Source organism: Sciurus carolinensis, chromosome 5 (assembly GCF_902686445.1).
Source record: "Sciurus carolinensis chromosome 5, mSciCar1.2, whole genome shotgun sequence".
NCBI classification, from domain to species: domain Eukaryota; kingdom Metazoa; phylum Chordata; class Mammalia; order Rodentia; family Sciuridae; genus Sciurus; species Sciurus carolinensis.
The window spans coordinates 67984165-68008720 of record NC_062217.1 but is presented as its reverse complement, the minus strand read 5'-3'; the positions used below and the strand labels follow the sequence as shown (position 1 = coordinate 68008720).

Below are 24556 nucleotides of genomic sequence, written 5' to 3'. Positions count from 1 at the left end.
AAAGTCAGTATCAGTATTTGATTGAGGATGTCATTTCCAAACATTATTTTGTTCTTCAAAATAGAGTAATCAGGAGTATATTTTGAGCAGACTGAATATAAGCTTACCTCCTCTCTGCTGAAAAGTTGTGAGGAGGGGTATAGAGAGGGAATGGCAGTACCTAGATTCTTAAAAGGAAATGATCATGGGGCTGGAGTTGTGGCTCAGTGGCAGAGTGCTTGCCTAGCATATGTGAGGCACTGGGTTTAATTCCCAGCACCACATATAATAAATAAAATAAAGGTCCACTGAGCAAAACTTTTCATTACTCTGGTTGTATATTTAAAGACTTCTGAGACAATTCAATAGCATTCCTGAAAGCGTGTACCCATTTACACTCCTGTGTCACAGCATAATACAATGCCAGTCTTTATTTACATTTTTGTTGGCATTGCTATTACCATTTTTTTACCATCCTAATTTCTGAAGAATAAGTAAGTACCCCAGCCAAGAGGAGCCCTGAGTTGAGATTTCCCCCATCGTTGTAAATTACACCTGATTATGGGAATTTTTGGCTGGCTGCCATGTCTCCCTCCCCCCCTCCCCCCATGTCCTTTCTCTTTTTCAGCTGCTCTCAGAGGCTCCAGACTGGTCTGTCTCCCTCTCCCTCTGCTTACGGGGTTGTCTGGATGCCCACTCAGTGGGTGCTTCATTTGTACAGTTCATCTTATGTAAATGGATTGTGTACATCTGCGTGTGCCCTATGGCAGTTGTGGGCCAAAATGGAACCATTAAAACAACCTTGAGACAGTGTCACCTTCTCAGATCCACAGAAGACCTGTGTCTGTCCTACTTTTACCTGGAAGCCAAAAGACCAGGCTAAAAGTGTCCTTTTATAAGAGTGAGCAGAAAAGAAATTAAATCTGCTGCTCACAAAAAGTTGTGGAGCCTTTATGTTCACTTCTCCACGTGTAGTATTTCCCATCACATCTGCCTGTTTTCCGGGAGTGGTAGGAAAAGGGCTAGTTTTCCCAACTTTACCATTAGTCCTGTTTTGACCTGGTGTTTTTTTTTCTCTTTATAACTGTATTCTAGGAGAAGACAAATACATGTAGTCTTTGCTAGTCTACTTGTTTTAATTTCACCAAAGTAAAAGCCTCCTTTTGCCAGTAGATCTCCCTCTACTGGAAATGGTTACCAATTTGTTGTTCTACATGTTCTTTTTGTATTGGGGTTCTGAGTGTGTATCACAATCACTCTGAAGTCAAGTTTTCTTTTCCCTGAAATGTGATCTATTTTGCCTTTGTGATAGATTGTTGTAAAAATAACTTTATGGTGAATGTTTTGTAAAATCAAAAGCCAGGCCCATCTGGTAGCAGAGAAGATGAATCTTTTGAGAATGGTAAACAGCATTGCATATTTTAAAATACGTAACTGGCACAGAACATTTGCCTCGGGCACTGGAGTGAGATTATGGTTCAGGAGAAACATTTAAATGAACCTTTCATCCCATAAAAGTTGATAAAACATTTTTTCCTCTTATGTATAGTGAAACTTTAGCATTTTGAAGCATCTCCTGAATAATAAATTTAAAACTGAAAGAATAAAAGAAGTTCTAATCTGAGGTAGAAAAGAAGCCTGTTAAGAGCTGCCTCTTGTTTTAAATTTATAAATGCCATGATTATCATTTTAGATTATTAGTTTTGCAACTGGTAGACAAAGTAGTAGATGAAAACAGGGTCTGCTCAACAGCATAAATATTGAATTTAATTTTTAAAAACAAATAGTATACTAAGTTTTTAGTACAAATTTGGATTTGTAGAATAATTTGGCAGAGAGTACATGGGGTCATACACCCATCTCTGCACATAATTCCCCAGTATTAACATCTTGCATTCCCATGGCGTATTTGTTATGTTGAATGATTTAATGAACTTTTCTTGATACATCATTATTAAGTAGAGTCCATAGATACATTAAGGTTTACTCTGTATTGTATAGTTTGTGGGTTTTGACAAATGCATCGTGACATATATATGCCACACAGTTTTCATATAGTTTCAAGGTTCCAGAAGTCCACTGTGCTGCATCAATTCATAGCCCTCTTCCTTCCCTTCCCCTAACTCCTTAGCAACCGCTGATCTGTTTACTGTTGCTATAGTTCTGCTGTTCCCAAAACATGATAAAGTTGATACGGTAAAATTTATTTTTCAGATGTCTTGGCATGCTTTATGAGGTTAAGTTTAAAAGCAACTGTCAGACAATAGGAATTAAACTATTTTCCTAGACTTCTTCTTTTGACTTTTGTCTTAGTGATAACAACACTTTGTCCAGTTTGACCAGATGAATAAAATTCAAGTAGTTGAAGATTCAAAATGTCTTGACCACTATCTTCACTTCTCTCAAATGTGAAAAGTTGTCATCAATTGAGTTATGTTAAAGCTATCGTTCATTTCCTAAGCCTTTGTATTTTTGTGTATAATGTATTTACATTTATGTCCAAACATGTTTGTCCCCTCTTTTCAGTCTTTAGGGATGTCTGCTATTAATTTGAAAAAAATGCATTAAAAAATCCCCCTCCTCTTTTTGTATCACACATGGGCGAAGCCTGAGTTTCAGAGTTGTAGCTGATTGTAAACATAGTCCGATTGATACAATTTGTGAAAGTCCTGGGATACAGGTTCTGGGAAAATATACAACTAGTGCATAAGGAAATTTGGGGTCAATTTAAATGTGTGGATAAACTCTTTTAAAGGATTGACATTTTTAATTCGAGTCTGAAAGCATAAAAAGTATTGTAAAAATGAAGAGTTCATTATGTTATGCATATGTTCTGAGTTTTCTTACAGAATCAGTCATTTCTTACGTTGACAATTGAGATGTTGATATAAAGAAATTGAATTTAAAGAGACATTGAAATATCTTTCCTTTCCTTGCAGTAGATAACACATTCAAGACTTTGGAGACCAAATTTCAGGTGGTCAGCATAGGGTAATTCTACTTGTTTCCTTTTACTTCCTCACGCATACTTTTAAAGGAATTACAGTTTATCTTTCTTTAGTATACTTTAATTTTTTTCTTGGTCAGTTTTATAAATTCTCACTTCTATTGCATTTAGTTTAAGACTTTGCCCTTGAACATGTGAAGAAGAAAAATCACTAAAAGCAAGGTAAAATTAATGACCATCGGGACACAGGGAAAAACAAATTTTGAAAAATAGACTTCCCTTTACTTTGTAAGAGTTCAATCAATCTCACAAAAGAGGTGAAAGACCTCTACAATGAGAACTACAGAACACTAAAGAAAGAAATTCAAGAAAACCTTAGAAGATGGAAAGATCTCCCATGTTCCTGGATAGGCAGAATTAATATTGTCAAAATGGCTATACTACCTAAAGTGCTATACAGATTCAATGCAATTCCAATTAAAATCCCAATGATGTACCTTGCAGAAATAGAGCAAGCAATTATGAAATTCATCTGGAAGAATAAAAAAACCTAGAATAGCTAAAGCAATCCTCAGTAGCAAGAGCGAAGCAGGGGGTATTGCAATACCAGATCTTCAACTCTACTACAAAGCAATAGTAACAAAAACGGCATGGTATTGGTACCAAAATAGACAGATAGATCAATGGTACAGAATAGAGGACATGGACACAAACCCAAATAAATACAATTTTCTCATACTAGACAAAGGTTCCAAAAATATGCAATGGAGAAAAGATAGCCTCTTCAACAAATGGTGCTGGGAAAACTGGAAAACCATATGCAATAGAATGAAATTAAACCCCCATCTCTCACCCTACACAAAACTCAACTCAAAATGGATCAAGGACCTTGAAATCAGACCAGAGACCCTGCATCTTATAGAAGAAAAAGTAGGTACAAATCTTCAACTTGTTGGCTCAGGATCAGACTTCCTTAACAGGACTCCCATAGCACAAGAAATAAAAGCAAGAATCAACAACTGGGATAGATTCAAACTAAAAAGCTTTCTCTCAGCAAAGGAAACTATCAGAAATGTGAAGAGAGAGCCTACAGAGTGGGAGAATATTTTTGCCAACCATACCTCAGGTAGAGCGCTAATTTCCAGAATCTATAAAGAACTCAAAAAACTCTACACGAAGAATACAAATAATCCAATCAACAAATGGGCTAAGGAAATGAACAGACACTTCACAGAAGAAGATGTACAAGTAATCAACAGATATATGAAAAAATGTTCAACATCCCTAGTAATAAGAGAAATGCAAATCAAAACTACCCTAAGATTTCATCTCACCCCAATTAGAATGGCGATTATCAAGAACACAAGCAACAATAGGTGTTGGCGAGGATGTGGTGAAAAAGGAACACTCATACATTGCTGGTGGGGTTGCAAATTAGTGCAGCCACTCTGGAAAGCAGTGTGGAGATTCCTCAGAAAGCTTGGAATGGAAACACCATTTGACCCAGCTATCCCACTCCTTGGTCCATACCCAAAGGACTTAAAATCAGCATACTACAGAGATACAGCCACATCAATGTTCATTGCTGCTCAATTCACCATAGCCAGATTGTGGAACCAACCTAGATGCCCTTCAGTTGATGAATGGATAAAGAAACTGTGGCATATTTATACAATGGAATATTACTCCGCAATGAAGAATGATAAAATTATGGCATTTGTAGGCAAATGGTTGAAATTGGAGAATATCATGCTAAGTGAGATAAGCCAGTCTCAAAAAACTAAAGGACGAATGATCTCGCTGATAAACGGATGAGGACATATAATGGGGGTGGGAGGGGTTAGCATTAGGTTTAGGGTTAGGTTTAGAGTTAGGCTAAGGAGAGCGGTAAGAATGAAGGAAAGAAGGACTGTATAAAGGGAAAAGGGTGGGAGGGGTGGGGGGGAAGGGAAAAAAAAGAAACATCATTACCCTATGTAAACGTAAAAAAAAAAAAAAAAAAAAAAAAGAGTTCAGAGAAAAGTGGTGTACATACTCTCTTCAGAAATGGTTGTTCAGTGACCTTTGCACGTAGAACAAAATAGCCAGTCAGAGTTGCAGAGCCCTCGCTGTAAGCACAGTGAGTACACCTTTCAAATTTCATCTGTTAATGAGAGAAACTGAAGTTGCAAAAACTGAGTTATATTCCTACTGTGCACATCTTGTTAAAGAAAATGGCTCTTTATTTAAAATATACTTGCACTTAAAATATACAGTATAACTTAAAAAGTCAAGTGACCACAGATGGAATTTGATTTAATTCCTTTTTTTTTTTTTTTTGGCAGTGCTGGGGATTGAACCCAGGGCCTTGTGCTTGCAAGGCAAGCACTCTACCAACTAAGCTATATCCCCAGCCCTTAATTCCTTTTTTATGTGAAGTGCACAATAAGCTTTTGAAAGCACTTTCCATATAGTCATTAAGTCAAACTGAACTTTATATAATTTTCTTCTGCGACACAAGAAGCAAGCATCCTCTGCTCATCTGTGGTAACTCTAAGAATGACCCAACATCTCCCAATTATTTGAGTACATTTATATATTACCATCGTAATGCATAAGTACCTTGAAATATGGGTTGATAGAGGTTGTTTGTATTGTGGAATTATGCAATCAGCTCAGTCAGTTAAAATGTATTCTATCAACTATTGTATGTTCTTCTGTGGGTTGATCTGGTAAGGCTAAAATATATAGAAAGCAACATCATCATCAAGGAACTGTCTTGTTTCAGAATTTCTATTTTTTTAAATCCTAAGTGGTCTCTAAAGCAACTTGTTCAGTAGCCCGGATCCACTTGGTTGTTTGGCAATAAGTGTTCATGATCCAGAATCAGAATACATCTCATGCTGTGTTCAGTGAGTCAGGTCACCTCTGAGATGGTTTTAGTAATAGATGGAGTTGGGTTTGGAATTTTTAGTTCTAAGAGAGAAGTCTGCTCATTTGCTTGTCCCTCACATTTCTCACCATTGAAAGTACTCGATGCCTTTAGTTCTGTCTTCTCAACAGTTTAACAAATTTGGACTTAACATTACTCCCTTATAGATTGAGAAGTTAAGACCTGGAGAATGTTAGTGATGAAACCAAGATAGCACAGCTAATAAGCAGCAGGGGGAGGTTATCAGCTCAAGTATTTTTATTCCCAGATCTCGTTTTCTTCCTACAATATCATACAACAGGCTATTAAACAAAGGTCTTTTTCATAGTTAACCACAAGCCTTGTGATGTTAGGCTAGTCACTTTATAATCTTTTCTAAAAACTGCCATGAAATTATTTTTCAAAAAAAAATTGTAAAACCAAAATAAAACAGGTTTTTTAAAATGATGGATGGATAGTTGTCACCATCATATATATGTGCAAGGGCCAAAAATCCTTGGTGCCTTTAAAGATGAAACAGTTTAAGTCTTAGGTAACATTTAACAGTGTGTTATTTATAGGATCCTCAACCTGACGACTCATAGGATTCTCTGGAGGGCTTTCCAAAGATAGGGTGCTGTCAGGCATGTTTTTATTTTTTTTCTTTTAAGATTTCCAGGTGATTAAAACACACTAATAGCATTAGAAATGCTTCTTACTCACTGCAGACCATAATAAACTTCCTGACTGACTGTGGGAAACTCATCTAGTACTCTGGACACTAACAAGTGGGAGGTTTTAGATTCCTTTGCTTTCTTTTGGCAAAATGCCTGAAGCTGAAGTTACATTTTCTAATGTTTATTCAGGAAAAATATATGTATATAACAAAGCTCAAAAGTGGTCTCCAGAAATTCACTTAAAAGAACACGTTTATTAGAATGTTCTGAATAATATTTTAGAGTGGATTATAATAAGTAAGACTAACCTTCAGATTTATGGAAAAACTATGACAATATGGTTGACTTATATTTAAGTTTTCACACACTTTGTGGAGTATATTGTTACATTTACTTTGCTGGACTTTTGTGTGTATTTATGTTATTACTTATTTTTCTTTTCTTTTCCCTTCCTCCCTCCCTCCCTTCCTTCCTTCCTCTCTTCCTTCCTTTCCTTCCTTTCCTTCCTTCCCTTCCTTCCTTCTTTCCTTCATTGTTTTTGCACGAGGGATTCAACACAGGGGCACTTAACCACTGAGCTACATCTCCAGCCCTTTTTTTATTTTATTTTGAAACCAAGTCTCGCTAATTTGCTTATGACCTCACTAAATTGCTGAGGTTGGCTTTGAACTTGTGATCCTCCTGCCACAGCCTCCCAAGCTGCTGGGATTTACAGGCATGGGCCGTTGTGCCTGGCCTTTGGTATTGCTTCTTAATACATAATGTAAAACTTTAAAAACTTTATACCCTTTCAGATATCATTTTTTAGGAAATAACTCTCTGATAAAAATCCAGTGTTCTCATATGATCATCATGCCTTTAGAAGGAGTGCTGTTTTTGTTTGTTAATATTTGTAGTAAGAGTTTAATCTTTCCATACCAGGGGAACCAATAGCAAAAATTCAACCAGTGTCACTCCCAGGCAAAAATCTGGGTGGAGTTTTATTTGAAAACAAACAAAACACTCAGTTGTTACTACTGTGAGTAGTATCAATCTTGTGTCAAGAATTGAGGAATTAGCAATAGAGAGTAAAATTTTAGTATGAAATCCTCTCTTTATTATTTTATAGCAGCTTGTCTTCCCCATCATGCTTACAGTTTCTAAATGTTCTTTGTTGTCTGTCTTCTCAGCATCCCTGTCCCTTCAAGTCAGTTCCTGGGTGCATGTCCCCATTCCTTTCCAGCGTGTGTGGTCTTTTCCCATGGTTTCCAGCTGCCTAGGCATTTCTTCCGTGTGTTCTTTTGTTTCTCTTCAGCTTTCGTTTCCCTCTTGGCCATCTGCTATGCTCCAAGTACCTCACCACAGCTTCCCATTTAGGGTCCAAACCTCAGAACCAGTGCTTTTCAGTTTCCACTCCTTAGTAGCAAAGCAGTGGATTCCTACTGCTGCTTCCAGGGCTGAATCTATTAGGTCTTTTTCTTAAAAGGAGGCATGGGAGTGCACCATAGCCATTTTGAGCCCACGTTTTTGCAGTGTGGCTGCCTTTACCGATAGGCATGTGCAGCCTGAAGCTGGAATTATGGGCAGCTTTACCTGCCATATTATCATATCATACAAGGTTAGTGGGGACTGTCAAAACACAATGCTCTGTCAACACTGAATACAGATGAATGGTACAGTACAGATTTTTGTCCTGTTTATACTGATGGCTGTTTTTGAATATGCTGCTGCTATACATACAAAAGGAACCACCATGTGTCTCTGTGATGCTTGCATTTATAAATTCATGCATAATTTGTCCTAGGCCCCAAGTCTTTAATCCAAAGGTGTGCTTTATTCTTTGTTATTGTTTTGAGTATTTTGGTTTGAGCACATGAGAGATGCAATTCTCAAGCGTCTGAAAGCACCTCGTGCCTCTTAGTATTTGGTCTTCTCAACTTTCTGGTATAGGCAACAGGATTGTGAAAGAAACACACTTCTGCCCCTATACATCAGCTTAAGGAATAGGTGCTTTCCTCAGTCAGGGACGAAGCAGAGACCTACCAGGAGTGGGATTCTGTTCATCATCCAGAGAAATCTGAACCGCTTGCAAAGCTTAGTGAGGCTTGAGGTCCCAGAAGCCAATCTCTTTGCAAACAAGCTCTGCATTTTCCCCAGCTCTCCTGAATTGGTGTCGCCTGCTAGTGTCATTATCACTTGTTCTAAAGTACTCCCAACCTTGGTTGTAAATGCAAGTAGGAACCTATGGCTAGGCTAGGTATGAGGAGAAAAATTTGCAGTAGAATTAATCACTCTTTCCAAAATAAGAATTTGGTGTGTGTCTGATACCTAAGAAGAAGAAAGGAGTATCACTATTATCAGGAGTATATTTAAAGTCAAACCAGTGGCATTCAGTACATGCACTTAATGATGAGCTTTTTATTTTTAATAATAATCCAATTGATATCTTGTTATGAAAGCAGCCTCAACAAAGGATTTCCTTAAGTGTATAACATTACTAATAAGAAACACCTGACATAGTTCTACAAAGAAATTAAATGGTAATGCTGAGAACAAACTGAAATACTGTTCTTGTTGGAAGAGTAAATAGTACTCATAGCTTTTATAATAAAAAATTTCAATTTAGGTGTCTGTTTTGTTTTTCTTAATGTCTTTGAGTGATTCAAAAAAGTTGTATTTCAGCACATAAAGTGAAAATCTTGTCATTTAGAATTTCATACAGGAGATATTTTGGACGGTTCTCTTTTTTTTTTTCTTAATTGACTTGTTTTTTAGGTAAGTAGCCATATTAGCTAGGAAGAAGGAAAAAAAAAAAGGAAAACCATTAACACATCAGCCCATTTTCCTTTTTAGTTGATCTGGCTTGGTTGATGCTTTTTTTTTCTCTCTCATTGTTGTTGAATAAAATGCCTTTGCATTATTGTCTGTTTTATATTTTGAATGGAGCTATAATTTATGCTCTATAAAGAAAGGCTTTCAGAAACACATTTTGTCTTCTTAAAAAAATATGTTCACATTTTGGTGGAGAATAACAAGCCAGAATCTTTTATGAAATTAAGAATGAAATAACAACTTAACATAATTTTAGGCATCGTTGTCCTGATATCATAAAAAAGCTGAAAAGAGTTTGATCTTCATCTAATAGAACAATAAAGCGTGTGCTAGCCTGGCTAAAATAAATGTTACCAAAATAACCTGTTAATAGGCTAGTTCTTTTTGTCAAGGCTAGACTGACACATGCCAGTGGAACCATTGGGCTATTTGAGGTCTCAGAAGCAGACATTCAGTGCTTCTTAAATTTATGAGTGAGTAAGTATATGAACAGATGTATATTCATGCCCAGTGATAGCATGCTGAGAACATTAGTCTGGGTCAGATCTTGAGGTCTTTATTAGTAAATTTTGCACACTAACACTTAGGAATATAAATGAATTTGGGCACAATTATCATTATTTTAAATTTAACGAAAAGCCATAGACAATTTAAAGTTGCCAGTATAGGATTTTCCTAAAATATCAGTGTAATAGTTGTGTACGTTTTTAACAAAAAAATTTGTTGTACCCTGAATTAAGTTGTAATTCAGCCATTAGACATGACTAATATTTGGTAATTTAGTTATCAGACCCTGGAGGTTGGAGAACTTTGTGTTCTTTTTTAATTTTCAAAATGAACATGACTATAGTAGCTCTTCCAGCAAATGTGAAAGTGGAAATGTTGTAGTGAGTTTGCCCAGGGTTGCTGCCAAGTGATATTATGTATCCAGGTTATGATAATTTGAGGAAGGGTAGACATTATGTTATAGAATTTTAGAACCACAAAGGATATTTAAGTATCTAATGAAAAGTAGCATGAGTTTATAATAGGAAACCAAGACTCATAATGCAGTGATGAATCAAACAACAAAAGGAAACTTTTAATTAAATAGGTTGTATTTGCACAGTTCTAAGTACATAATGCTTTGTACTCAGAACTTGTCTTTTAGAAGATTCTATGTAAACTTTCTGTTCATTCTTAGATTCCTGTGACCTCTTTTTCTTCCATAAAGCATTGATTTCACTCTATTTTAATAATAGTGTTACTCTCCCTTGATGGAAAGAAAATGTCTTTATGGTCTCTTGTCATACTGTTTTGTACTTTTGTACCTTTAATTTTAATCACTGTGATGTCACGGAACAATTCTTCAAATATTGGGGGAATGAATTAAGGTCCCATGGCAATACAAAAAAAAAAAAAAAATAACATGCAAGTAATGAATCATACATCTACTATAATGTTTAATTAACAAAGATAAACATGTGTTCTGTTTTTCTCCCCACAGTCTCCAAACGTCCACAACTATCCCGATATGGAAGCTGTTCCCCTGTTGCTAAATAACGTGAAAGGGGAGCCCCCGGAGGACTCATTATCCGTAGATCACTTCCAAACACAAACTGAGCCAGTGGACTTGTCAATAAACAAAGCCAGGACATCCCCTACCGCCGTTTCATCCTCCCCAGTTTCCATGACAGCGTCTGCCTCCTCACCTTCTTCAACTTCAACCTCTTCATCTTCATCTAGTCGTCCAGCCTCATCCCCAACTGTTATAACATCAGTATCTTCAGCATCGTCTTCGTCAACAGTATTAACTCCAGGACCCCTTGTTGCCTCTGCGTCTGGCGTGGGAGGCCAGCAGTTTTTGCACATTATCCATCCTGTACCGCCTTCAAGTCCCATGAATTTACAGTCTAACAAACTGAGTCACGTTCACCGCATCCCCGTGGTGGTACAGTCGGTGCCTGTTGTCTACACAGCTGTACGGTCACCTGGAAATGTGAACAACACTATTGTCGTGCCGCTTTTGGAGGATGGGAGAAGCCATGGCAAAGGTAAGAGACACAAAGAAATCCTTGATTTATTTCGGCACTAGAGAGAAACATGAGTGGAACCTTAGCTGTATGCAAACCCTACATCCAAAGAAACTACTGATCAGACACTGAGTAGAGCACAGTTTAGTAGGAACCATATTTGTGAAGGTATGTGCTTCAGTTTTCCTTAGTCTTTATTTTCATTTATCAGGTCATTTAATGTCAGGATTCAGGGATCTAATTTTGCAAAGGAATGCTTACCTTTAAGTGATAAGATGGCAAGGGAAGTCTGTGGTTAGCAGGATTACATATGCAGTGCAAATGTATGGATCCCTCATAGAAGTCAGTCATTATGAATTTTTTTAAAAAGTAAATCAAGATGTTTCTTCTTATTTTGTTCAGAACGGAACTTATTTGAATGGCAATTAATAAAAAATGGCTTGAAGTTGCAATTCCTGAAATCCAATCATTCACTTTTGAGTGACTTGTAGTTTACCATTAAAAATAATTCTACAGTTAGGTGTTTGGTTATTTAAAAAATACCAGGTAGGTTGGTTTTATCATCTTAGAAGTCTAGGTTAGTATTATTTTAAATAACAGCATGACATAATATAATGGAATATTTTTTAATGAAATATAAACATTCCCTTCTAGGGTTTAGAAGGCAGGGAGATACTGTGCCACAAATTTGGTAGTTATGCAACTGATGGTGAAGTTATTTTCTACTTTTAAGTTGGTGATTTTTTTCCCCCAAAATTTTACTAGAAGGAATTGTAGTAACATCATGCTGTCTCTTCTTTCTTTCTGTTCATCTATAGAAATGTAAAAACCCATAATCATTGACTCACTCCCTTTTAAATGAGATGTGTATGTATGCATTTTGTCTTCAGTGCCTAGAAATGATACTATATTAAGACATATTTGTTTTTGCATTGACATTGTATTACTGCTGAGGCCTGTAATAAAAATATGATTGATGAATACATAAAACACACTGTTTTCTCATAAAATGTTGGTAAACTTGGTGGTTTGGATTCTTGTATAAAATAGGATTCAATATAAAGAGATTTAGTTGATTGCAAATTTAGACAGAATTTTTGCAAACATTTACTACAAAACTGTCAATTTGCCATTGGCAAGTAATTTTTTTATTCTTGTCCATGAGTTATCTGCATATCTATCTACATGAGTTTCCTTATAACACTGAAATACATTACACTTTCCCAGTTTAACAAAGTTAAAATTTCATGATTCAGAGGACTCAGGAATTTTAGTCTGCAAACTTGGAGCTGCTTACCTGAAAACCTCTGTCTCCTTATGGGCCAAGAACTGGTCCCCTGGCCCTGTAGGGAAAAGTTAGAGGAAAAGATTAGCTCGGGAGCCTTTTCAGCAATTTTACTCAAGTCAGCTTTATTTGATGTCGCAAATACTTCTGATGCAAATACACAAATCTACTTAAATTAAAAACATAACTGAAGGCCAAAACAAATAAGTATTTCTTTTAGAAATTAGAGATTTTTTTAAGATCTAGAATTAGGACATAGTGAAACTTAGAACTTTGTATATTACATTATTTTATGTACATTTTTAATGTGTAATGGTGGAGTCCAGTCTTCCTGTGATGCCGCTTAAGAGAAATACTACTTTCGTTATGAAGTTAATTAATAAATATTTTTAATGTTGCTCATGACATTTTATGCAGTTTTAACTCACTAATGAAGAAAACAAAAGAGAAATCTTATTTGCCTTATTTTATGGGAGAGTTAGATTTTATTTAATATGACTATATAAAATATATGACTAAAATTTAATTTTTAGAAAATGTATTATTGCAGAAGATCTTTTAAAACTCAGTCTGTGATTTATTCTCTACATGAGTGTATTTGTTAGTTTCATGTAGTGTGTTTTACTTGGCAAATTTTTCATATCTAGAATAAAAATTTATTTAATCATAAACCTGCTGCTATGGTTACTAGGAACATGAGATTTGAGATCAAAGATATATTACTTGCAATCCTGGTTCTTTCACTTATGATAATGAATGTGGGAAAATTATTTACTCTCATTAATCCTCATTTTCATCAGTGATAAAATGGGGTAACATGATCTATCCTAAGATTATTGGGAAAATTAAGAAAGAAAGTAATGTAAATGTCTGGCGTTTATAAATACCAGTAAATGTTTGCAGTTATTCATCATTATTAGTGTTATCCCCAAATACCAGAGGCAATAATGTTCAAAATTTCTTTTTCTGTTTTTTTTTTTTTTTTTTTTTTTTTTTTTAAATAAAAACAGAGATGTCATTACAACAGCAAATTATGAAGGAGGGGAGATTAAGTATGAGAAATTGTACGGAAATATTTCATGTGTCTGTTTTTATTAGTTGATACTGTTCTTATAATCACCACATTCTAAAAATATTGCTATAGCATTTTATAAGTTTTTTGTATTGTTTAACTGATTAATTAGATGACATTATAAATTTATAATCTGGTATGGATGAGCAAAAGGAAATAGGATAAGGGAGTTGGACTTTCAAAATACTAATAACAAAAACACAAAATGCCACTGATAAACTCGATAATTATATGGCTAATTTCTTTTAAATTTGGCATGACCCACCTGGAAGCTAATAGGGAAATACGATTGCCCAATAAGTCACATTACACAAAGGACTGTGAATATCCATATCCATATCTAATCTAACGCATTGTGTATTACAAGTCTTTAGTTCCTTCAGTTGTTTATTGAGCATCTATCATTATCAGGAGTTACAGACACCATGCATTCAATGTGGAACAAAACATGCGGATTGTGTCTTGGTGCTCAAAGGCTAATGGGCGATGTCAACATTAAACAAGAAATCATAAAAAAATAGTTACATAACTCTTATAGTGGGTAAGTTGGACTATAACAGACCAGCCAGGATTGTGCCAGTGGAAAGTGTTGAATTATAATCACAAACACAGAAGGTTGTGTTTGGCAAAAGTATTTCCTTGTAGGTTGTTGCATATGGGAGGAAGAAATGTTTTGACTGTGGTGCTCAGAAGGGGATGATGAGGGTCTGGGGAAGTGCTGGGCTGAAATTTCCACAAGAACGCTGGAGTAACAGCAGAAGGTTAGGAAGTGCTTTCTGATGAGACTCGAACCTCCGCCCATCCAAGTTGGAAATGGCCATTGGCCTAAAGTTGTTGGCTATCCCAGGACATGCGTATATCTTAGCCTTGGGTGCAATATGAGATGTGAAGAAAAATGGAACAATGTTCTGGAACAAACGGTAAAGGAACACAGTTTAGAGGAGAGCCATGAGAGGGAGAATGTGAGAAGACCTCCTGAGGAAAGTGCTTTGCCAGTTGGTACCCAAAGCAGACACAGCACTCAGCCCCCAAAGTCATGCGGGGAGGTGCTGAGCTCCCCACACGGGGACCTGTGTTTGCAGCCATGTTAGCTGAGACAGGATGCCTGTAAACAAGACCCTAAAGGGAGTATTTGGCTTCTTGATAATCAGTTCAGGAATTTCAGTGCAGTCTGGTGAGGTTCGTGGTAAATTTCCCAGGAGAATTTCCTGGCTTTTGTAGATATATAGTATCAGAAAAAACAGAATATCATAACAAATCACAGGCAGAGTTGCCCTTGGTTTGTTACTGCCTGGATGGAAGAGTTCAGTGTGTTTAGAGTTCTCCTTCCTTCTAGGGTGCAGTGTTTCTTTGTATATGCCAAGCACAGTTCTAGCCCCTGAGGCTCCAAGATGAATAAGTCCCTCTTGTCCTAGACCTTCCATTCTAGTAGGAGACATCACTGATATTGGCTAGGTAGTATAAATTCTGTGAAGAAAAATAAAATGTGATAAGGATGGAAGGGTTATTGGAGAAGGATTCAGCTTTAGGTATACCCAAAGAAGGGCTCTGGTCACAGTGGCACACACCTGTAATTCCAGTGCCTGGGAGACTGAGGCAGGAGGATGGTACAATTGAGACCAGCCTGGGCAACTTAGCAAGATCCTGTCTCAAAAAATAGTAAAGGGCTGAGGGATGTAGCTCAGGGGTAAAGTGCTCCTGGGTTCAAGACCCAATATCACCACCACCAAAAAAAAGGCCTCTACAAAATAAGCTATGGTAATAATACTCGGGAAAGACTTTTCCAGAAAAAGAGAACTACAGGTTTAAAGACCTTGAGGCTCCAATGTGTGTCACCTGTGTGAGGAAGCACAACAAGGAGGCCTAGAGGCGTGAGCAATGAGAAAGTGGAAGAGATGAGGGCCAGGGCAGGTGACCACTGTGTAAATTCTTTGTTTTTTTGTTCTGAATCTATGAGACCACTGGAACTTTGAGCAGGAATGTAACATGATTTCTTTTACCTTTTACGTAAACCTTCATTTGAATCACTGCATACCATCAAGAATGTGGGGCAGGAGTAAAAATAGGAAGGCCTCCCACGGGACCACTGCAGTGGTTAGGGGGAGAGGAGCGCCGTGGGGGTGACTTCTGGGTTTTTGGCTCACATATTAAGCACATGGTCGCTCTTTACTAAGGTTGGAAGAGTGGGGTTGAAAGGGAATTCCCTTTCGAATGTATTAAATTTGACAGGCCTGATCCACATTTGAGCAGAGTGATGGAGTTGGAAGTTGGATGAGTGAGTTTGGGGCTCCAAGGAGAGAGGAGGTAGGTTTGGAAAATTAATTTGGGATCCATTAGGGTAGGCGTTTAATGCTGTGGTCTGTCATGTATCATCTTGGGTGAGAGCAAAAATAGAAAAGGGAAGGTACGCGAGCCCAGCAGCTCAGCACTTGGAGGTTAGAAAAGGAGGAGGGATCCAGGAAGGCGGAAAGATCTGCTGGTGAGCTAGTGGGAGAGGACTCAAGAGGCGAGTGAAGAGAGCTTCTGGGAGCCAGTGGGCAGTTGTCCCAAGTGCTGCGTAGGGTGGGATAAAATGGGGACTGAGAATGGGGGCCTTTGGGAGGGGGAGCTCGTTGGTGACTCAGAGCATCACGTCCATGGAGTGGGAGGACAGAGGATGGAAGTTGAGTTCTTGTTTGGATGGCAGATGAGGAAAGGGAGACTCATTGTCCAGATAGCTCTTCAGAGTAGTCTGTTCTAAGTTCTGGTGACATGGAATGATAGCTGACCAGGCATGTAGGCTCTGGATACAGGGAGTGGTTTTAAAGGTGAGAGAGAGAATAGTATTTTTATGTGATGTCAAGAATAATCCAGTAGATGTGCCCTTCAAAAGGTGAGTGGATAAAGAAAATGTGGTATATATACAAAATGGAACATTACTCAGCCATAAAGAAGAATGAAATTATGTCATTTGCCAGTAAATGAATGGAACTTGAGAATAGCATACTAAGTGAAATAAGCCAATCCCCAAAAAACAAAGGCCAAATGTTCTCTTTGATTTGTGAATGCTAACCCATAAAAAGAAAGGGCGGGGAGGGGAAGAATAGCAGTCCATTGGATTAGACAAAGGGGAATGAAGGGAGGGAAACAGAAGAGACAGTAGAATTAATCGGACATAACTTTGCTATCCTTACATGTGAATACGTGGCCAGGGTAGCTTCGCATCCTGTACAACCACAAGAATAGGACCCAAATTAGAATAAGTTATATTCCATGTATGTGTAATATGTCAAAATACACTGTACTGTCATGTATATCTTAAAAAATAAAAAAGAATAATCTCGTAGAGTTGAAAATAGATAATTCTATAGAGGAAGAATTACAGAAACAAAATTCTTATTTTCATGTTATTGCGTATTTTACACTTGAGTAACCTGAATCTTGCAGTAATTAATTTGAATTCTGAAGTTCATTTATTATATTGACAAAGTTGTTAGGGGAAAGATACATAATGTAAAATGAAAGGAAACACAAAAGCAGAAGACAGTGGTCTAGGATTGACAATGAAATAGATAATAATCAAAGTTAAGTAAAATTTGAGTTCCACTGATCATTTTAAAAGCAAAGACAGAAGCTAAAGATCTGGGAGCCACGATGAAAAGCAAATAGAAGTTAAGTAAAATTTGGGTTCTACTGATAGTTATAAAAATAGCGTCAGAATTAATATTACAAAGATCAAATATGTCTCATTCATTGTCTAGTACAAAGCACAGAATAATAAAAACAAAACATAAACCCCACATAATTTATGGTAGTCTTTTAAGGACATTTTTGACATTTTAATATCAATAGGTGTTATATTTTAGAAATTAAAGTTACTTAAAAGGCAGTACTTTGACCAGTTGTGGAAAATCTTTTATTAAAGGACTAAAAAGTATGGATTATCTCCTCTATCCTGTAACGGAGGTCAGCCCTTCTCTATGTAGCTGGAGTAACAGGTACCCTGGGTGCCCAGAAATGGAGCAAGGGTGTGATTGATCTGTGGCTTTGGACCTGTCGAGGCCTGAAAAGCCTGCTGCCTTCAGGTGGGTATTTCTCTGTTGTCCAGTTTTCTTCCCCAACCGTTTTCCCTTCTTCATTAGCCTACAGAGCTGACCTGTTATTTTTCTTCTTTCACCCATCAGTCTTCTTCTTAGCCACCTCAAAACACTCAATTCTCAATTTTCCATCTGGCAGTAATGAAAGAAATGACCTGGAGGGAAAGAACCCAGCCCTAGTTTCCTGCATGGTCTTGATTTCTTAAATGCAAATGCAGTGCCAGCAGCCAAATGTACCAGAATCATGCAAAACACGTTGTTGGCATTAAGACTTTTTATTGGAATGCTGTCATTTTTGGAAAATAACTGACTATATGTCATGAGCACGCTATTTGTGATTTAAAATAATTGTGTGATTAGATCCTGGAATATCATGTACTTTTTCCTAAAATATCTCACTAGAGCCTGTTGATTCTACTGTGAAGAAACCAACCTGCTTGGGGTGTGCACCTACTTTGGTCTCCTCTGCAAAAGAGTGTTGCTTTCTTATTATAGTTGGAGGTAGACACACCGTGAAGACCCCTCCAAAAATACACCTGATTTTCATAGCACCCATTCAGGAGTTTCACAGAGCTGTGACCATGAGCACATTTGAAACACTCACACCCCATATTCTTCCTGCAGGCTGTTGCTTTTCTCAGCAGCCTCCAGGAGGAAGCTACAAGTGTATTTTTAGTCTTGCACCGTTTATATTGGTGAAAGGAAATATGGCCATCACAGTGATTGCTGTACCGCTTGTGGCCCTGGCTCCCGACACATTGAAGACACCTGGAGTTTTTCTCTCATGACACTCTACATTTCTGAACTCACAGCTTTAGTAATTTTCTTCTGTTGTCAGCTTTCCCCTTCGTTGATGTCCACACCTTGTTTCTGGTTGTGGTCCTTGTCATAGACTCACTTCTTCTGTCTACCTTTCACATGACTGTCCTCATTTAGTTCACCATTCGATGGAATCGTGGGTGTCATCTGTCCATATGACCAGAATAGTCCTGGGCAGCTGACCTGTGCTTATGTGTACAGTTGTCTTGGCTTCTTGAGTGGCTGAACAACCCACCTCTTCCTTTGGTAAATTAATCTATTTTACTTTTAAGTATGGCAACTACTAGATACAGACTCATACTTTAATTCTGAGTTTGATTTTTGTCAGCAAAGCATCTAGTTTTATATATTTTTAATGTTGCTTATTGGGAAATGGGACTGGAGCCACTTGCTAGGTTTTGGCTTATTATTCTTAAATATAGACTTTGAAAGGATTGGGGTGTTTCAGTATTATCATTGAAAAATAAAGGCAGGAGCTTGTTAAATATATATGGAGAAAGACAGCCTGTATTTATGGAAAATTTCATTTGAATGAGGCATTCGTAATGCTTTATTTTATACAGTTATACTGGTGATTTGTTGTTTGTTTTTACCTGACTTTCAACATGGAATAGAAATGTCTCTGTGTTTTTTTTCTCTTCTGGGCATGCACATGAGGTTGAATAGATTCCACCAAAAAATTGGCTTCTCCTGCTCTTGTTTATCTGAAATATCTACAATCTGTCGATTCCACTGCTTCATCTGGCACCGACTGGGTTAGTTCTAAGATTCAATGATAATAGTGCTCAGAGAGGAGACAGAAGCTGTTATGTTACTCTTAGAGAATCAGCAGAAAGGAGAAACCTTGGGTAACACTCCAAGGGGTGAGTTTGATTGACTCCCCCCACATCTGGGAAAAAAGACAATGAGGAAAGTGTGGCTCCCTGGGGTGGTCCACTTTAAAAGGTAGATGTTATTAAGGAAGTGAAGGTAGTGACAAATCCATTTGTTAGGTAAGTAGCTTAATCTAGAGGTTAACAGAAAAGACTTGGTGTTCATTCTGTTATAAAGAATATTAGGAGCTACTGAACAAAATAGCCTTGCACTCCATTTTCACTAATGTCTCTTAAAATAAAATACTTATATGTAAATAGATTTATGCATGAATTTTTAAAAGTAGTATAGTATTCCAATGTGGTCTTTATTCATTTTTTATTACACCTGAAAAGTCTTCTCTGATACTAACTACGTAAAATATCATATACTGAATTTCAAGGTATATTTTTATTTCCTTTGTGATTCATTTTATTTTAAGGAATTTTTTTCTCAGATTTTGTTCTTCTGAGATATAATGCTTTTTCATATGCTTTAGGTACTGTTATGCAACAGGGGAATTCTTATTTTACATATTAGATTGCAATCATTTATAGAATTATTTTGGTATTTGGTCATCTGTACTTACTGCAAGAAATGCATGTATGTATTTATATATGTATGTATACATTATATACATGTGTGTATATATACAGATATATATATACACACATGTAAATATATATACACACATGTATGTGTGTGTGTGGAGAGAGAGAGAGCCAATAAACACTTCACCCAATGACTTATAAGTTCTGGTAGGAACAAATGAAAGAAGGAACAATGTAAGATCCAAGAGGGAAACGAGTTTTAGAGTCACTGCCAGGATTGTTTTAAATTGACTTTTTAATAATTTACAACTCTGTGGCTGTGGTTTCTGTTCCCTGTTTTTTTCTTATTCCCTTAATAATTCTTTTTCTGTTCCAAACTGTGTTACTATTTTCTCAGCTCTTTCTCTCTGTTTTCCATTGTGAATGGAGAATTGATTAATTGGTATGCCACTTTGAATTCTTGAGGAAAAAAATCTGATATTTATCTATCTAATAAATGAAAGGAGAGCAACTGATTTTCACAGTAATAATCGTACATGCAGTTCTTTCTCTGGTCCCCATTATGCAGGGTGAAATGCTGCTTTGATCTATGGCCAGTTGTGTTTTTCATGATCTCTTGACTTCACCACCTTTTCTTCTTCTAATACTTCATTGATTCGACAGATGTTTTAGGCACCACTTACATGACCAGGAATGCCCCTCATTTCCAGCAGAGGAAGTTAAGGTGTGTTGGGGGGTGGTTCTTACAAGCCAGCTCTGGTTTATAATACACTCAAACAGTACTGTTCACACCATGGGTCATTTCCTGTTGGTAAATCGTGAAATCAATTTAAGCTCATGATCAGTTGTTCTAAAGAAATGAAATAGAATGGAGTTAGTTTTAAAAATCTGAGAATATCACCCAAATAAATGTATTCCATCAAACTCACTGATTAGCCTGTTTACAAATGTGCTACCGTGAGTGTAGCGGGATCATGCTAAAATAATCATGTCTGACTGTCCAGAAATTTTGGAAGATAGACCACGGAAGCCTGGCCTCCTTAACCTTCCCCTCTCCTTTCTTCCCTTTCAAGGTGCCCACCTTGGCTTCTCCTTCCTTTCTCTGCTCTCTCACTCCTCAGCTCTCCTGTTTTCCTGTCTTCTTCTTTTCTTGGTTGCCTTCTCTATCTCCTGCCATCTTTCACCATCCTACCTTTTTCTGAATCTGGATTCTTTTGACCTTCCATAACTAACCAAATCACCTGTCCCTGAAGGCATGTATTATGGAACCAAGAGACCTACGCTGAAAATGACAGTCTTTGTACTGCCATCTAGTGGTAGGATTTTAGTATGGAGTAAACTGAATGACACTCTAATGTATTTTTTCCAGGATTGTTCTTGGGTTTTCCCAGCTAGTTCAGGATTGTTAGAGATGAGTTGCTATGCCTCTTTTAAGAAAAATTCAAACATAAATTTGAAACTTAATTTATCTACTTTGGTTTTAGAGCTCTAGTATATGACATATGTTTTTAAAGACTATATTTAATTCAGTCCAGAAAGGAAAGTATAGCTTCTACCTGTTCGTCTCACTTCCTATCCTGTACATTTCTACATTGACTTTTTAATAATTTACAACTCCGTATAGTCTAGTAAAAACAAATGTTACTTCCTGTGTATGTATGCACAGTTTCCTTTAAACTTTGGATTATGTTTGTTGGCTGAACGTAAGCATATATTTGCCAACTTACATATTGTAAGTAAGTTTTGCTGATCACTGAACCCACTGATTAAGGAAAACTGTGTCCTGGAATGTCATAGAAAATAAAATGAAGAGTTGTTTCTTGGGACAGCAAGAATGTAAGGGAGTGTGTCAACCTAGAGAATTGGGAATAGCCCTTTGAGAATTCACAGAGGAACTTTGTGGGTCAGTGGGAACAGAGAAGGACTAGAAAGGTCATTTGGCATGTGACTTCTCACTCTCCTGAGGGTAGACTGACCTAGCAGAACTTGGGGGACTGAGAGTTAGCATAAGCTCCTCTGTTGACAAGAACTCTGGTGGTTTGTATGATATGTTTTGGATTACTGTAAAGCCTCATTCCTATGAGACAGTAGATTGGGAGCCTCCCAACATTCCTCACTAAAATTTGACCTTCATGAAAGTACCTCTTAAGCCTTAAGCACCCCTATTCCCCATTGTTCTGAGTGAATGACACTGCTTAAATGCTCAGTTTATTGAATGAAGAGATAGACAAACAATTGAGTAAATGAGTGTAGCCTGCTGTACCTATCATATTCTGTGCAGTATATTTCGGAATACTGTGGACACTATTGATCTGCAGTCCTGAAGTCCCAAACAAAAAGGAAACCTCCCCTGTCATTGTAAAATAGAAGGTGCCAGAACATAAAAGCTAGAACATAAAAGCTACCCCTTTACCCCAGTCTCTTGCTTCACCAGATATGTCCCATGTCCCAGCCATGTGCCATGGCCTACCACGATGACACTCTACCTTAATCCATTAGGAAGAAAGGAAGACCATTTCTCTGGCAAAAGTCCTGGTTCAGTGCCATCTTTTCCAGGAAGGTTCATACCAAATCATAAGGCAGTCCCCTCTCCCAGCCCCCTCCTCTCTTCTCATTGCCTCACTGCTTTATCCAGCAACACTCATCATGTTCGCAGAATGAGTGGGGACCAAGTCAGAGCCGGTACTGCTGTGTGTCAGTGAGCCCTCTGTAGTTCTCCGGTGGTGTTGAGTATATATTGTTTCCGCTCTTTCCCCTGTGTGTTTTATTCCCTGGTACTTAATATTAAAGAATAATGTTTGGTGGTACATCATAGATGCTTGATATGATTTAGGTTTTAGTAGATTCTGGAGTTGATCCCCTGTGAGTGGGAAATATTCTTACGGCTTCCAAATAGTCTTAATGAAAAGATAGTGCCGAATGAAAAATATAGTCAGTCCTTATTTATTCTTCTACTCTCAGGTAAAATATTTTACCTGTGAACATAGGATAAATAATGGCTTTGATTGAACCCAGGCAATTAATAGAGTCGGTGAGGTTTCTTAGATAATAATAACGCCAATTTCATTTCCCAGTCAGGTGAAACAAATTATGCCTCCTACCTCACCGCGGTTAACTGCGTCAGCAACATGGTACCATAAAACCTGAAAACGGTGGAGTATGGATAATCCCACTATAAATTGTAATAAAAATTACCCCTCCAGACTCTATATTCTCTCCATTAAGTTCATAGACACTGTCTCTTTGTACATAAAGTTTTATGAAATAAATCGACCAGTTCTCCTGTCCTTACCAGATAGCAAGCTGTTTTGATTTAAAAGCTGATAATGGTGCAGTCAGGTTTTGGTGTTTGCAGTACGTGTTAAAAACATAAATTTCCTTTAACAAACCTTGAGTAGAAGGAAAATCCTACATTTATTTGCACGATGCTGTTAAATATCTTTGTGAGGAAGAAAAAATGATGCTTTACGTTTGTGAGCCCATGTGTTGCATCCATAAAAGAAAGATTTGGTTTCCCCGCTCAGATCTCCAATCATAAAGGTGTAATAAGTAAACCCAAGCACAAATTTAAAGTAGCTTTGTATGAATTGTGTCAAATCTTTCTTTGTTTAGAAGGAATTGTTAATTTCTTTTTATTCCCCCCACATGTTTATTAGTGTATTATAGTTGCACATAATGATGGGATTTGTTGTTACATATTCATACAGGCACACAATATGAGGAATTGTTAATTTGATTGTGTTTTTATCTTTTCTGAGCTAAATTGAAGGGTTCCCTAATTATCTGTGGTGTAGCCTTTGTCCTAAGTGAATATTTTAAATCAGTTCTCTATAAACACAGGGAACTTTAAACAGAGGCAACCTTTTAGAAACCTGGCTCTAGTAGTCCTCAAAGAACATAAGCTAGAAGCCGAAGAAAGTGGTATGTTCTAATAAAGGCAGAATAGGTGGCATGTGAGGTTAAAGTTGAAGAGCATAGTCTTTAATACTTAGAGCAGATAGGAATATTCCAGACCAGGAAAAGAGTGAACAGTGAGGGCGGGGGCTGTAGCTCAGTGGTGGAGCACCTGCCTCCCACATATGAGGCACTGGGTTCCATCCTCAGCACCCCCTAAAAATAAATAAATGAAACAAAAGTAGTGTGTCCATCTGTAACTGAAAAATAAAAAATATTTTAAAAGACTATAAAAAAATAAAAAAAATTTTAAAGTGAACAATGTGGGCATAGCATGGCAGGTTCTTAAAGAATAAAGAATGGTATAGTTTTGCTGAAATGTTGTCTGTGGTGTATTTGCACACACATCTAATTGCATATGATATAAAATATACCATGTGTGAGTCACTCACATTCTCCTTTATAGGAAAGAATCTGAGGTCTGCACTGTTTTAGGTGTTTTTTTTTGTTTGTTTGTTTTTTTGTTTTTTACTCAGCTTATATTTAATGCTTACATTTTTTGTGAATATGATTTCCTAGTTGTGTAGACACAGAAAATAGCAAATAAAAGTGGCAAAAGAAAAAATAAAGGATTATTTCTCAATCTTTTTTATAACTTCCATCCCATAAAATGTTTTCTCAGTGGGATTTT

General features: G+C 37.1%; 1 protein-coding gene across 4 annotated transcripts in view; it reads left to right on the top strand.

The window, feature by feature from the left end:
• Klf12 (KLF transcription factor 12) overlaps positions 1-24556 on the top strand; it is a 431560-nt gene that overhangs the window by 270844 nt on the left and 136160 nt on the right. For all 4 annotated transcript variants that reach the window (XM_047552646.1, XM_047552642.1, XM_047552644.1 and 1 more), the window contains one exon: positions 10791-11337. In XM_047552646.1, the coding sequence (XP_047408602.1) occupies positions 10791-11337 (547 nt within the window). The remainder of the gene's footprint in view (positions 1-10790; positions 11338-24556) is intronic.